The 13,202-nt window shown below is 37.8% G+C and overlaps 2 protein-coding genes across 3 annotated transcripts; one reads left to right on the plus strand and one right to left on the minus strand.

The window, feature by feature from the left end:
• Nucleotides 1-6,679: 6,679 nt before the first annotated feature.
• LOC120290935 lies at nucleotides 6,680-9,194 on the minus strand. 2 transcript variants are annotated; one of them, XM_039307818.1, is made up of 4 exons: nucleotides 9,079-9,194; nucleotides 8,856-8,981; nucleotides 7,413-7,505; nucleotides 6,680-7,036 (listed from the first exon to the last, which is right to left on the minus strand). In XM_039307818.1, exons 1-4 carry the CDS (start codon nucleotides 9,137-9,139, stop codon nucleotides 6,900-6,902), a joined length of 417 nt encoding a protein of 138 aa, XP_039163752.1. In that variant the 5' UTR covers nucleotides 9,140-9,194; the 3' UTR covers nucleotides 6,680-6,899. The 2 variants fall into 2 exon arrangements, with proteins under 2 accessions (XP_039163752.1, XP_039163753.1); XM_039307819.1 differs by having other exon boundaries at nucleotides 8,856-8,941; nucleotides 9,079-9,188.
• Nucleotides 9,195-11,279: 2,085 nt separating this feature from the next.
• Nucleotides 11,280-12,302, plus strand: LOC104434596 (probable glucan endo-1,3-beta-glucosidase BG4). The gene has a single exon (XM_010047482.2). It carries the CDS (start codon nucleotides 11,280-11,282, stop codon nucleotides 12,300-12,302), a length of 1,023 nt encoding a protein of 340 aa, XP_010045784.2.
• Nucleotides 12,303-13,202: the final 900 nt, after the last annotated feature.

Raw genomic sequence — 13,202 nt, forward strand, 5'->3', positions numbered from 1 at the left:
ATTTGGTTTAGCACTGTAATCGCTAATAGGTAAGTGTACAAAGGTAAGTGTAGTATTCTTGTATCTCGTTAGTGTGATCTATCAAGTGAATGGAACTATATTAGCCAATTGTAACTTCCAATGTTGATTATTAGTGGAATCCAGTCCTTGTCAAAAGGCTGTTAGTCTAAGAGTAGATGTAGATTTTATTGTTGAATTGCTATAAATCCTTGTGTGATTTGTTTATTATACTCTGATTTACTAACTATCATAACGTGTATTAATTTATCTCGAGCACCATCTTGAGTGCTGATTAGTTGATATTCCACTAAAAGTTTTAATCTGTCAGCACTCCACTTATTCAACCCTTTCTAAATTGTTTTATTAGCCTTAATGCTAAAATCTAAAGCCGCGCAACCATATTGCAATGGATAGTTCAATTTTTTGAACATCAAGAGATAAAGATCGACAGGGGAACGGATAAGAGGAAGTGGAGGTAAGTGGTGGCATCATTGGATTGGTGGGACAGGAGGATCTCATTGTCATCATTAAATACATGGATACTACGCATCCCTTCGGACACCATATGAGCCCTGTACATATTCCATTGAGGGTGTGTTTGATAACTCCATTGAGGGTGTGTTTGATAACGTTTCTGTTTAAAAATTGTTCCAGGAAACAGAAATAGAAAAAATTATTTCAGTTCTGGGAATAAGTTTTGAACAAAAGAATGCGTTTGGTAAATTTGTTTGAGAGATATAAAAGAATGTAAACACGTTTGGTAAACTTATATAATTTTTTTGTTTCTTTTAATTTTTTAATATTTTTATTTTTATTTTATTTTTTATTTTTTCTTCCTTTTGGCCGATCGCCGGCCTTGGCCATGGCCGTCGATCGGCCCGACGATGGCCGGCGGCCTCGCCCGACCCATCGGCAAGGCTTGGGGTGCATGGAAACACTCCAAAAAAGTGTTTCCAGAACACTTCTGTACGGAAAGTGTTCCCGGAACAAAAAAAAGAATAGAAACGCGTTTGGTTGCGTTTCTGTTTTTTTGTTTTATTGTTTCGGAACGAAATAAAAACAGAAAAAGAAACAAAAAAGTTGTTTCTCCCGAAAGAAACACTTCTCGGAAGGAACAAAAGAACAAAAATCACTCTTCTTCTCTCTTCTTCTTCTCTTCTTCTTTTCTTCTTTTTTTCTTCTTTTTCATTTTGGCCGGTCGCCGGCCTCGGCCATGGCCGGCGACCGGCCGTCGAGGCTCGGCGTCGCCGGCGCGGGCGAGGCCGAGCCTCGCCCAACCACGGCCAGGCTCGGCCTCGCCGTGGCTGGGCGAGGCTGCCGGCCCCGTCGGCCGGTCGCCGGAGGCCGGTGACCGGCCGAAGAAAAGAAAAATAAAAAGAAAGGAAAAATAAAAATAAAAAAATGTTTAAAAATTAAAAACAAAAAAATAATAAAATTTACCAAACGTGTTTCGTTCATTTTTTATTCCCGGACCAAACGTTACCAAACGTGTTCTTTTGTTCAAAACTGTTCCCGGAACTGTTCAAATCCATGCGCACCCTTGGTGTCACCAAAGCCACCGCTAGGCGATGCCGAGCCTTGCCGATGGCTAGGCGAGCTCGGCCCCACCGGATCTAGGCGAGCTCGAGCTTGAAAAACTAAGGCGAGGCCGAGCCTCGTTAGGGGCCGGCGACGCTCCGGTGAGGTCGCTGGCCCTCGACAGCTAGTCGCCGGCCATGGTCGAGGTCGACAACTGGCCAAAGAAAAAAGAAGAAGAAAAGAAGAAGAAAAAAATAGGAGAGAGAAAATTTATTCTTAAAAATTGTCCAGAAACAAGAAAAAGTTTTTTTTTTTTTGTTTCTTGTTTGTTTCAAATGTGTTCCCGAGAATAGAAAAATAAATTTGGAAGAAAAAGCAAATAAACGCGTTTTTTTTTTTTTTTTTGTTCCCCATAACAAAAAAACAGGATTTTCGTTCATAAAAAAAAAAAGAAATACAAACAAACAGAGCCTGAGTGAACTAAAGACATCCTTAGAGTTATTTATTAAGAAAAAAAAAAACTAGAGATACCCTCAAGTTCTAAGGTTGGTCACGAACTTGGAACCCCCCATCAACCCGATTTAGCTCGCTAGATACCCACTCGCCTTCATTTGAGGACTCGCGTATATCTTTAAATTATTAGAATTAATGCATTTAAATAAGATTATATTACATATTCGAAATTGACAAGAATTAATGTAAATTTCATATTTACATTAACAAGTATATATAATCTCTCGATGACATGATTTACATAGCTATAGAAATCGATTATGATAGGTAAACACAAAACTTGTCATGATGTCAGTTTAATATTTTCGATTATCAAAATATTAATTAAGATAAAATTTATCACAAGTGTATTAACTTTGACATTTTTTGTGTCATTAATCTTAAAAGAAATTCAATCATTAAAGATATCAATTCAACTTAAATTGGGGAACAAATAAACCAGCAACTAATCTTAGTGCCTGAAGATCGATTCACTGATTTCCTGATATCCATAACCCAATTTTAATGCGTAAAGATCGAATTAAATGTGCCTAAAAATATTCAACAAATCAAAATTAGTGTCAATCAATCTTTTTTAGGACACGAAATATTGAAATCAATCTCGGTCCAGAAAATTTTCTAGTGTGGAGAATTCCTTTCTCAAACGGTGGAGCTTTTCTATAACCGATGATGAGAGCTTTCGTGGCAGGGATCGGCAAATCTCCGTCGACAAGGGCTAGGCCAGTGTCGCAGCAAACCAGCTGCCACAGCAAAGGAAAGCAGCCTCGGGAGAATACTGGAAGGCAGTTCGAGGAAAGATGCCGACCTTGCCTCACGGGCTAAGCACAGCGATGGAAAGTTCGGCGTGCAGGAAACCTGCAACACAACAACAAATAGAGGTGGCAAAATGGGTCTTAGACCCACATAAGACCCATTTAAATCATAAATGAGTTATATATGGATCACTTGTTTTTCTGATAAAAAGTAATTAAATGAATTTAACAATTGAAGACTTTTGATAGGTGGGCCTTAAATGGGTTGGATTTAGAACCCATTTTCATCCAAAACTTCACAATTTCTCTCTTCTCTCTTTAACTTTACAAATATATATATCGAAATTATAATTTTTTTTTTCTTTCTTTCTTCTTCCTCCGGTCGTCGGCCGGGCGAGTCTCAAGCTCCGGCGAGGGTTGAGCTCGAGCTCGCTAGATCCTGGCGAGGCGGAGGCCTCGCCAGATTCGGCAAGGGGCAAGCTCGAGCTTGCTTGACGCCAATGAGCCTTGGGCTTGCTGGATCCGGCAAGGTGGAGGCCTCGCCGACATCCAACGAGACTTGAGTTTCGCCGGCGTCGGAGAGTTGGGCGAGCTCGAGGCTCGCCTATGCCGGCCATCGTCATGGCTGGCGGCCGCCAAAGAAGAAGAAGAAAAAAAGAAAAAAAAGATATTATATTTAAAAAATAAAAATAAAAATAATTAAAAAATTATTTAAAAAATAATTAAAATTCGATTTTTAGAATAATTATTTTAAAAATTATAAAAATTGTCTATTAAATTTGTGTCGTATAAAACTATTTTAGCAATGCCATTTTTTAAAAATATATATAAAAGAATAAGTTTTTTTTTTTTTAAAATTTAGTTAAATGGGTTGGGTATGTGTTGGGTCAGGTAATGGTTAAATGGGTCGATTTGGGTTTGACCTTTTATAACCCGACCCAAACCCGACCCAACCCATCCGTTTAATGGGTCTAACAACAAGCAAGAACAAGCAGCCACGAGCAAAACCGAGTAACGGCAAAAAGGGGTGGCCCAGCAACAAGAAAACCAGCGGCGTTGCAGGGCGGTAAGCTAATCGGCAACCCGTCGGTTGTTGAACCTTGTTGTGCCTGCAGCTGCGTCGTCGCTGGTGCAGCCAGAGGGCTTGCCGGATGTAGGAGGATCGACTGGCGGAAGGCTTTGGGACAGCTGGAAGGAACTCGACGACAAGCCACCAACTTGCGGTCTGCTCGAAACACAAGGCGAAGCACCAAGGAGAATGGCATCATCAAAGATGATGGCTACTTTTAATTCTATAAATTTTGAAGTACGATTTCACCTCCAGTCAGTCAGAATGCTTCAAGGCGCAGACCAACTGTCTTGGGAAATTCACGTGCTTATCTCAGAGTGCAGCTGCTTGCTTCTCAAAGTAAAAAGCCTTCGGTTTCAAATCTGTACTTTCTCAGGAGATGGGGTAAGGACGAGTAAGTTTCAGGAATGGGTTTCGACTCCCATGCCCTGCAAGAGGCAGGGCAAAAGTCTGAGAGTGAGTGTAAAGTAGGCATAAAGTAGTAAGACTGACCAAAAAAAAAAAAAAAAAAAAGGGCCTTCGGTTGGCCTATTGCGCATGAGCTTAAAGAAAAGGTTGCGGATTAAATTATAAAGGCAGAGTCCAAAATATTTGTACCGTGCTCTTTAAAATTTGTCATGCTCGAAAACTCAGTTGATGTGCACAATCTGTTGACATAGGTGCGCAATTCGAGGGAATACGAAGATATATTGTTGTACTTAAAGTGGAAACCATTTCTTATATAACTATTATTCTTGTCTTCAAAATTATACATAATCAGGTTAGATACAGAGAACTTCAAAAATTTTATTTAAAGAAATTAATGCTCCTAATGGAATCCCATTCATATATGGCACATTCTCATTAGTTGCCATTTGCCAAATGTTGTTTTACTTAATGCCCAAAGTGGAATCCATTTCTTATACAACTATTATTCTTGTCTTGAAAATCATGCATAATCAGGTTAGATACAGAGAATCTAAAAAAATTTATCCAAAAAAATTAATGCTGCTAATGGAATCCCATTTATAAACGGCACATACTTGTTTTGGAAATTCCAAATATTGTTGTACTTAATGCCCAAAGTGGAATAATTTCTTATACAATTATTATTCTTGTCTTGAAAATCATACATAATTAGGTTAGATACAGAGAATCTCAAAAATTTTATCTAAAAAAATTAATGCTCCTAATGAAATCCCATTCATAAACGGCACATTCTTGTTTTGGAAATTAGTTGCCATTGGCCAAATATTGTTGTACTTAATGCCCAAAGTGCAATCCATTTCTTATACAACTATTATTATTGTCTTGAAAATCATGCATAATCAGGTTAGATACAGAGAATCTCAAAAATTTTATCTAAAAAAAATTAATACTCCTAATGGAATCCCATTCATAAACGGCACATTCTTGTTTGGAAATTAGTTGCCATTTGCCAAATGTTGTTGTACTTAATGCCCAAAGTGGAATCCATTTCTTATACAACTATTATTCTTGTCTTGAAATCATGCCTAATCAGGTTAGATACAAAGAATCTCAAAAATTTTATCTAAAAAAATTAATGCTCCTAATGGAATCCCATTTATAAACGACACATTCTTGTTTTGGAAATTAGTTGCCATTTGCCAATCAATATAAGGTCTTCTGTTCTCAAGGACTAGCTTTTTTATTTTCCATTGATTTAGGCTCTCCTGTAAGTCTTAACATGTTTCTTTCTCTCACAGTAAAGTCTGAGAGGAAATTGTTCTTTTCCTTTTTTTTTCTTCCATGTCTTGAGGTTCTATATGCCCCACCATTGAAATGTTGTGCACGATACAGGAGGTGCATCCTTTAATTATTTAATTCTCGTAAGAAAATTAGGATCAAATTGAAGGTGTTCATATCATTACCACAGGTCTTCATTCTTAATTTAATCCTCAAACTTTTAATTTATCTGACCTTGAATTTGCATCATTTTTTTAATCAACTCTATCCGGTTTCAAATGGAATCAAATATAGTGGACATGTTCATTAGGGTTGTAAGAATGTGATGTGGAAAGTTTAAAGATGTATTCAACTTTAATCTGGACTTAGAGGAGGAGAAATTTGATTAGAAGATATATGTAAATTCAAACACTTGATTAGAGAGATTAAAATTTCAAGAACTTCATTGAATTGAAAGACCGAAAGAGGAAATTTACCTTTTGAAGCACAAAAATCAATCCATGCTACGAATGAAGACTTTGTGTCGATGTGCTAGCTTTATTACATCATATAATGTTATGACCAATACAGAAATTACAATGAAAATTAAAATTGACAAGAATAAAGGAACACAGATTTAAATGAAAAACCCATTGATCAATTGAATAATGAATCCTATAAAGGTATAACTATGGATCGTTTGCATTCTGCATGCACGAAGTATGCTCAGCAAATCGATCCTCAATGGTTAACAGTGAAAAGGGCGAAGAATGTTGTACCGATGAACATAGGTCCTAAAATGATCTCGCGTCTCTTTTGCTCATACGCTATTCGAAAAGAAAATACAAGCTAAGCAATGAGGAAAGATACGAAGCAATTAGGCACATTACATCTTATATTATATGACTTCCGGCAAATATGTGGTCAAGAAAGTAAGCACAACTGTAACATCCCAATCCCATGTCGGGGAAAGATAGCTTGCCGCTTAGGCGATACATAAACAAAGATGATTCCTCATAGGTCACCTCAAGAATATTCTGTTTCGGGGTTTGGCCCAGTGGGCTGCGCCCGCCCTTACGGTGAAGCTTCTTGCAAAATTAAACGGCGAAAGATTCCAGCATCCTTGTTATGAATTATAGGAATAAGCAGAAGGAGAAAGAACTTATGAGCAAGACGATTCATGTACTAAGATCTTAAGGAATTGAGAGGACTAATACAAGCATGAGAATTGGACAATCAACTAATATCTCACTCTCATGAAAACTTCTATGCCCATTCACTTGTCTGTCGGGTTCAATGAAACTAATCTGTACAACAGCTCATTGGAGTACAATAAATATCCCGCATCAAACAGACCTCCGAATAAGGCTATCACAAAAACGTCATCCGCAATCTCCAGTTCTAACATGGTACAAGAGATATCGGCTTTCTACTTTGCCTTTTGCTTTATGAGCACTGAAGAATGCCCAAAAGAACATCAGGGCAACTAACCAGCGATAACTCCCTTGCATAAGTGAGCCTGTTGCAGAAAGAAGAGAGACGTTGAAAACATGATTCAGCCTAAGAACAAAGTCTCTTGACTGATGTTATTCTTTTTTTGTCCCCCCTTTTGGCCAGCTTTTGATGGATTTTATTCGATAAGCATAAACTGCAACTTTCACCTTCTCAATTTCTTCCACATCAAGACTGAACTTCTGTGAAGAAGTTTTGTTTAGTTTTTCATGCCTGTGCTTGGACTCAAATTAAGTAAATTAATAATCTTTTTTTTTTTTTTCATGAGCACACATTAACCTTTGTTAGCATATCTATTACTTTTCACTAGTGGCAAAAGAGTTGTTCGTGCAATTCAGAGAGCTCAAAAGCCAATTTAGTTTGGGACTTTGCTTGAACCTTACCTCTAGACCCATCACTGGCTGCCGAAGGGGGTGCTGAAACAGTATTATTTGAAGATGAAATCCCAAGATTCGAGCAATCCAAACCAATTCCACCTTCAAAAGGTAATAGCTAATTGATAACTCTATAAAAATAGGGTTATTTTACCTATTTTAGGCAGTAATTAATGCATTATCTATGAGAAAATATTTGGATTTCCTTCTGATTATTTGAATTTTCCTTATTTATGCAGAATAATGAGATATGGAGAAGATAAGGAAAAGAATGGCAATTATCAGGAATTCAAATAAAAGCTGCAGTGGAAGATGGATATCAAATCAGGAAATTCTTGATTTTGTTTCCTAATGTTATCTACAAGCATTGAGAGATAGATATTTTAGATTTCCTATAAATAGGAAGAGAGAGCAGCTAGGGTTTTTTAGAGAGAGAGGGGGAGAGTTAGATCGTTTTCCATTGTTCTGAGAGTTTTTTAAGTATTTTGAAGAGAAGACAAAAGTGGTGACAGAATTTTTGTTCTTTGATTCAAGATGCTGGGTTTGATTTATATTTATATTTTTTCTTCTACTATGTTCTAATTTTCTTTTGTTAGAGCTACGATGTAGCCTAACCATGATGATATGAATTTCATGATTTTTATGTTTTACAATTGATTTCATTCATGTGAGTTATATATTATTGCGTTTAATGCTTTTGAGTGACTGGCCACCACTTGAATGATCTAATATGCATGTTTGAGACTGAGAGGTGATAATATGCAATTGCTCATTATAATATATAACCATGAATTAAACGTGGATAGAAATATACCGCGTTATTTGTGTAGCTTTCGGTGATAAGGTGATCCAAAAGACTCATTGTAAACCGGGAATATTCATAGCTTTTAATGCACTCATGTTTATTTTAATTCACATAGAGATATAGTGGATTAATAAGCTGAGTAGGTTTGCTATACCTAGAGATAGGATAGTAAATAGGTTAGGAAATTCCGCTATCACATGTTTGATATCGTTCGTGTATTCACAACAATCTGAAATTCATATCTAGTGGTTATGGTGAAATTGGATGCTCTAACATATTTATCTGATTGATTTTACTGCATTTAGTCTTCAAAGTCTTCAAGTTTCGTTTTTAATTTATTCTTACTCATACTTTGATCTGTTAGATAAATTTTAGAATTAATCTATTTTAGTATTTAATTAGTTTATTAATCATCGATCTCCGTGGGACGATACTTTATCTCATCATTATATTACTTGTTCGATACGTGCACTTGCGTTTAGAATTTTACGAACACTAATTAGGCTCATCAACATTTGGCGCATTAGGAAAAAAAGGAAATATTAATCCTTAGAGAACAACTATTTCTCACAGCCACTAAACTACAGAAAAACAAAAACAGAAAAACTGTTCCTTTCATGTTTAGAGAAAAATAATTGAGGACTCACACTGTTTGTAGCATGGGAAAGCAGTAAGATTGAAGAGATTGTAGTAGCCCTCATCACATAGGCAACTGTATGAGAGAATTGAAGTCCTATTACAGGAGCCACCTCCGCAATCAGCCCAATGACAGGCTATAAATGGAGAAGGCAACCGAATTTAGCATGAACTCATCTACAAACCAGCATAAAGCAACTTGAGACATCAAGCAGATCAAAGGTAAGTACTAACGGTTGAGAATTGATTCGTTAGCTTGTCTTGCTTTCTCCTCAGCTGAAGCAGGGGATTTCATGCATGAGAAATTGAGGGTGCCTGCAAAAAATGGGGAAGCAAGAGAAATGGTATCAGAGCAGCAACCAAATCACATAAAGTTAACGAACAAAAGAAACAACTATAAGAGTAAAATTTTTAAGGTTAAGTATCGGATATTTCATTCTTGCATGTTGGCACATGAAAGAGATTATTGCCTCAAGTCTAGCCGATCCCAGTCAACTGCAGTTTCAAACTCATATAGATGATACTTAATAGGACATCTTGCCAGTTAAAACAACTGGACACGTAGACAAGTTCTGTGATCTTGACACTACCTCTCTTTATAACATTAAATGGACTCTTCTCTCTCATTTGGCTAACAACTAGTGAAAGCAAGTCTGGTAATATAAGTTCTAGAAAGATCAGTATCCGTCAATGTTTTTTGTTTTGCCACTATTCATTGATTTTGAGTGTTGGTTTAACTATAGACATGTAATCATAGAGAAGTTAAACTATGCTAAGTCTAGTTGTAACAGTCAGAGCTCCAAGGAAGAAAGACAGAATGAGAAAGTGGGATTGTTAGCAAAGGCTTAAGCCAACATGGATGAAGACAGCGAACTTTTAAGTCTTTCCTTTCAGCAACCATTCAAGTCTGTGTCTTATAACTTTTAGAAAAGAAATCAATAGCAATATTCAGAATATCCAAATTTATGTCTTATTAGGTGGAGGAATGAGAATACGTTTGTCAACATCAGTTTAGGTATTGCACGAACATCACATGTTATGGTTGCTTGTTTAACTTTCTTTCTAACGTTAACTAACCCACATCCCTTGTCTACAGGGTCTATACAACTCTTATATTCAAGTAATCTCCGTTCACTTAGCAGCTTAAGTTTTTCAGCATAACTTTTTAACATGACACCAGAGCTAATTTCGCCCTTAGATTTATCTCGAGTGTGAGGCTCCCCCATCTATCAATTCAATGCGTTTTTTCATGTAGTCTCTCTCCAACTAATAGTTTTGGGTCGGACTTCTGTTGCAGTAACAATGTCAGACAAAATCTCAGAGTAACACGAAACCATAGACAAGATGATAATTTGATTGACCTCCATTACCAACTCAAGTTAAAAAATAATTTAGAAATTGATGATTATGACACATTCCTCTTTGATTATTTTGGGGTTCTTTTCACCTTCAAATTATTAATAACGATCAATCTAGGACTCCCCTCTTCATTTAAAATGCATAGAGAATCCACCTGGTAAACTGATACAAACAAAGCAGAAAGGAGCAATTAACACTATAGTATAGCTTAAACAGATAAACAGTTAAAACCATTGTGTTCATAGACTCATATTTGATCATGCCCTATGACCCTTCCTCTTCGGTGGGTTTAGTCAGAATGCTTCAAGGTGCACGAACAAGTGTCTTGAAAAATTCACGTGCTTATCTCAGAGTGCAGCCATTTGCTTCTCAAAGTAAAGGGCCTTCGGTTGGCCTACTATGCAAAATACCCTTCCTCTTCGGTGGGTTTCTAATCCGCCCCGTGCCCTTTAGGATTTGTCATGTTTGGAAACTCACTGGATGTGCATAATCTATTGAGGTATATGCGCAATTTAAGGGAATAGGAAGAATTATAGTTGTACTTAATGCCCAGAGTGGAATCCATTTCTTACACAACTAATATTCTTTCTTGGAAGTCATGCACAGTCAGGTTAGACAGAGAGAATCTCTAATTTTATCCAAAACAATTAATGCTCCTAGTGGAATCCCATTCATATACGGCAAATATTATTGTTTTGGAAATTACTTGCCATTTGCCGATAAATATAAGGTCTTCTGTTCTCAAGGACTAGTTGTTTTATTTTCCATTGATTCAAGCTCTCTTTTAAGTCTTTACATGTTTCTTTCTCTCACGGTAAAGTCTGAGAGGAAATCTTTCTCTTCCTTTTTTTTTCATGTCTTGGAAGTTCTATAAGCCACACCATTGAAATGTTTTGCATGATAAAGGAGCGGCATCCTTTAATTATTTAATTCTAGTAAGGAAATTAGGATCAAATTGAAGGTGTCCATATCATGAAGCCGTGCAGAGTCCAATACCACAGGTCTTCATTCTTAATTTATCTTTCAGATTACTAATTAACGATAATTTTCATACTTTTGAAATAGGTATCTCAGAGATGGCACCGGCTTTGATGATCCTCATTCTATCAATCGTAGCATCGCTGCACTACCACATCAGAATCGCAATCGCACTGTCTGACATCGGTGTGAACTATGGAATGGTTGGCGACAATCTCCCCTCTCCGGCGACGGTCGTCCAACTCTACAAGAAGTACAGCATTGGAAAAATACGACTCTTCGACCCGAACCCTGATGCGCTCAATGCACTTCGGGGCAGTGGAATAGATGTCACGCTAGGCATAAAAAACCAAGACTTACCATCCATAGCATCAAGTGTCGATACGGCTAAGACATGGTTTGACGCCAATGTGCAACCCTACATAAGCGACATCAATTTTCAGTATATTACAGCCGGTAATGAAGTCGTTCCTGGAGATTTGGCTCAATATGTTTTACCGGCTATGCACAATTTACACACCATCATAAGCAATTATAAATATACTGGACTGAGGGTGTCCACAGCAGTTGCGAGTAGTACTTTGGGGACTTCATACCCACCCTCGAGCGGTGTATTTGCTGAGGCAGCTCGAGCCGACATGGTTGGAATCATAAACTTCTTGTCGAGCACTAGCTCCCCGTTACTAGTTAATGCATATCCCTATTTTGCATATGCATCGGATCCAATTAACGTGAGATTAGATTATGCTCAATTCACCGCGCCCGGTCCAGTGGTTCGGGATGGCAACTTGAGCTATTCGAACCTGCTTGATGCGATGTTGGATGCTTTCTACTGGGCCATGGAGAAGGAAGGTGTGAGCAGCGTGGATCTGGTGGTTGCTGAGAGCGGTTGGCCGTCAGCCGGAAACGGAAACTTCACCACTCCGCAGCTTGCACAAACTTATAATCAAAATTTTGTGAAGAAGTTTCTAGCCAAGCAAGCAACTCCTAAGAGGCCAGACCACTACTTGGAAGGATTCATCTTTGCAATGTTTAATGAGAATAAAAAGCCTCCGGGCGTGGAGCAAAATTTCGGCTTGTTCAATCCGGATGGGACGCCGGTTTATCCTGTATTTTCATAGGGTTGATTAAGAGAGGTGGACTATATCAATGAGTATCCACAGAATTGTTTTAATGTCGTTCCTATCCATCTACGTGGATCTAGTTTCAAGTCAATAAGAAGTTTAGATGAAGCTTCATATAATAGGAATATAACAAATTTCACTTTCAAGGTAACAATGAATTTCAAGTTTTAAATCCTATGTATTGATTTCAATCGGCTTCTCCATTTTTCAGTTACTTCATTTAATGAGTCCTAAATTTAAATCTTAGGTGCGGTTTAAAATTGGAAGATTTAAATCTTCCCGTTTTCAACGGACGGCCAAGCACTCTCTAAGAGCCACCCCGTCTAGGTTGCCCATGCCTTCCGTCTCCATTACCCATTATAATGTGCATGATCGCATTGAGCATGTTCGTATAACTAAGGCTGCCATTTTAAAGCATCGGACAAGACCCATTGAATTGAGCATAACCTAATCTCACAATTAGTTGGATATGAGGTGTACACAAAAAACGGATACACCTTCATTAATGGGAAAGAGCTAGAGCTAGTGATTGACAAGAAGTTTTGATCCACCCTATCGGCCTAAGCTTCATCGGAGAGTGCACCACTTAAGGTTCTAGCACGATGCAAAATGCGTCTAAAGAAGAAAAGGTGCCATTTATTTGCTCATAAGTTGTCTGACCGCGGGTAAGAACTCCTCCGGTGCCAGACGCGATTGTCACAGCAACCCTCACTCCATCATATTTATAGTTTCTTAAATTGGTTGAAGATTTTGCATCGTCAATAATATATGCCGAGCTATATCTCTGGAGACGACTTCGTTACCACACGGAAGACTGGTGTTGCTCCTGTAGAGTTGCAAATTGGTGCCGGACCATGTCTTCGCCGCATCGGTCCTCGACGCTTTGTTTTGCAAGTC

This window comes from Eucalyptus grandis, chromosome 2, assembly GCF_016545825.1.
Source record: "Eucalyptus grandis isolate ANBG69807.140 chromosome 2, ASM1654582v1, whole genome shotgun sequence".
Lineage (NCBI taxonomy): Eukaryota > Viridiplantae > Streptophyta > Magnoliopsida > Myrtales > Myrtaceae > Eucalyptus > Eucalyptus grandis.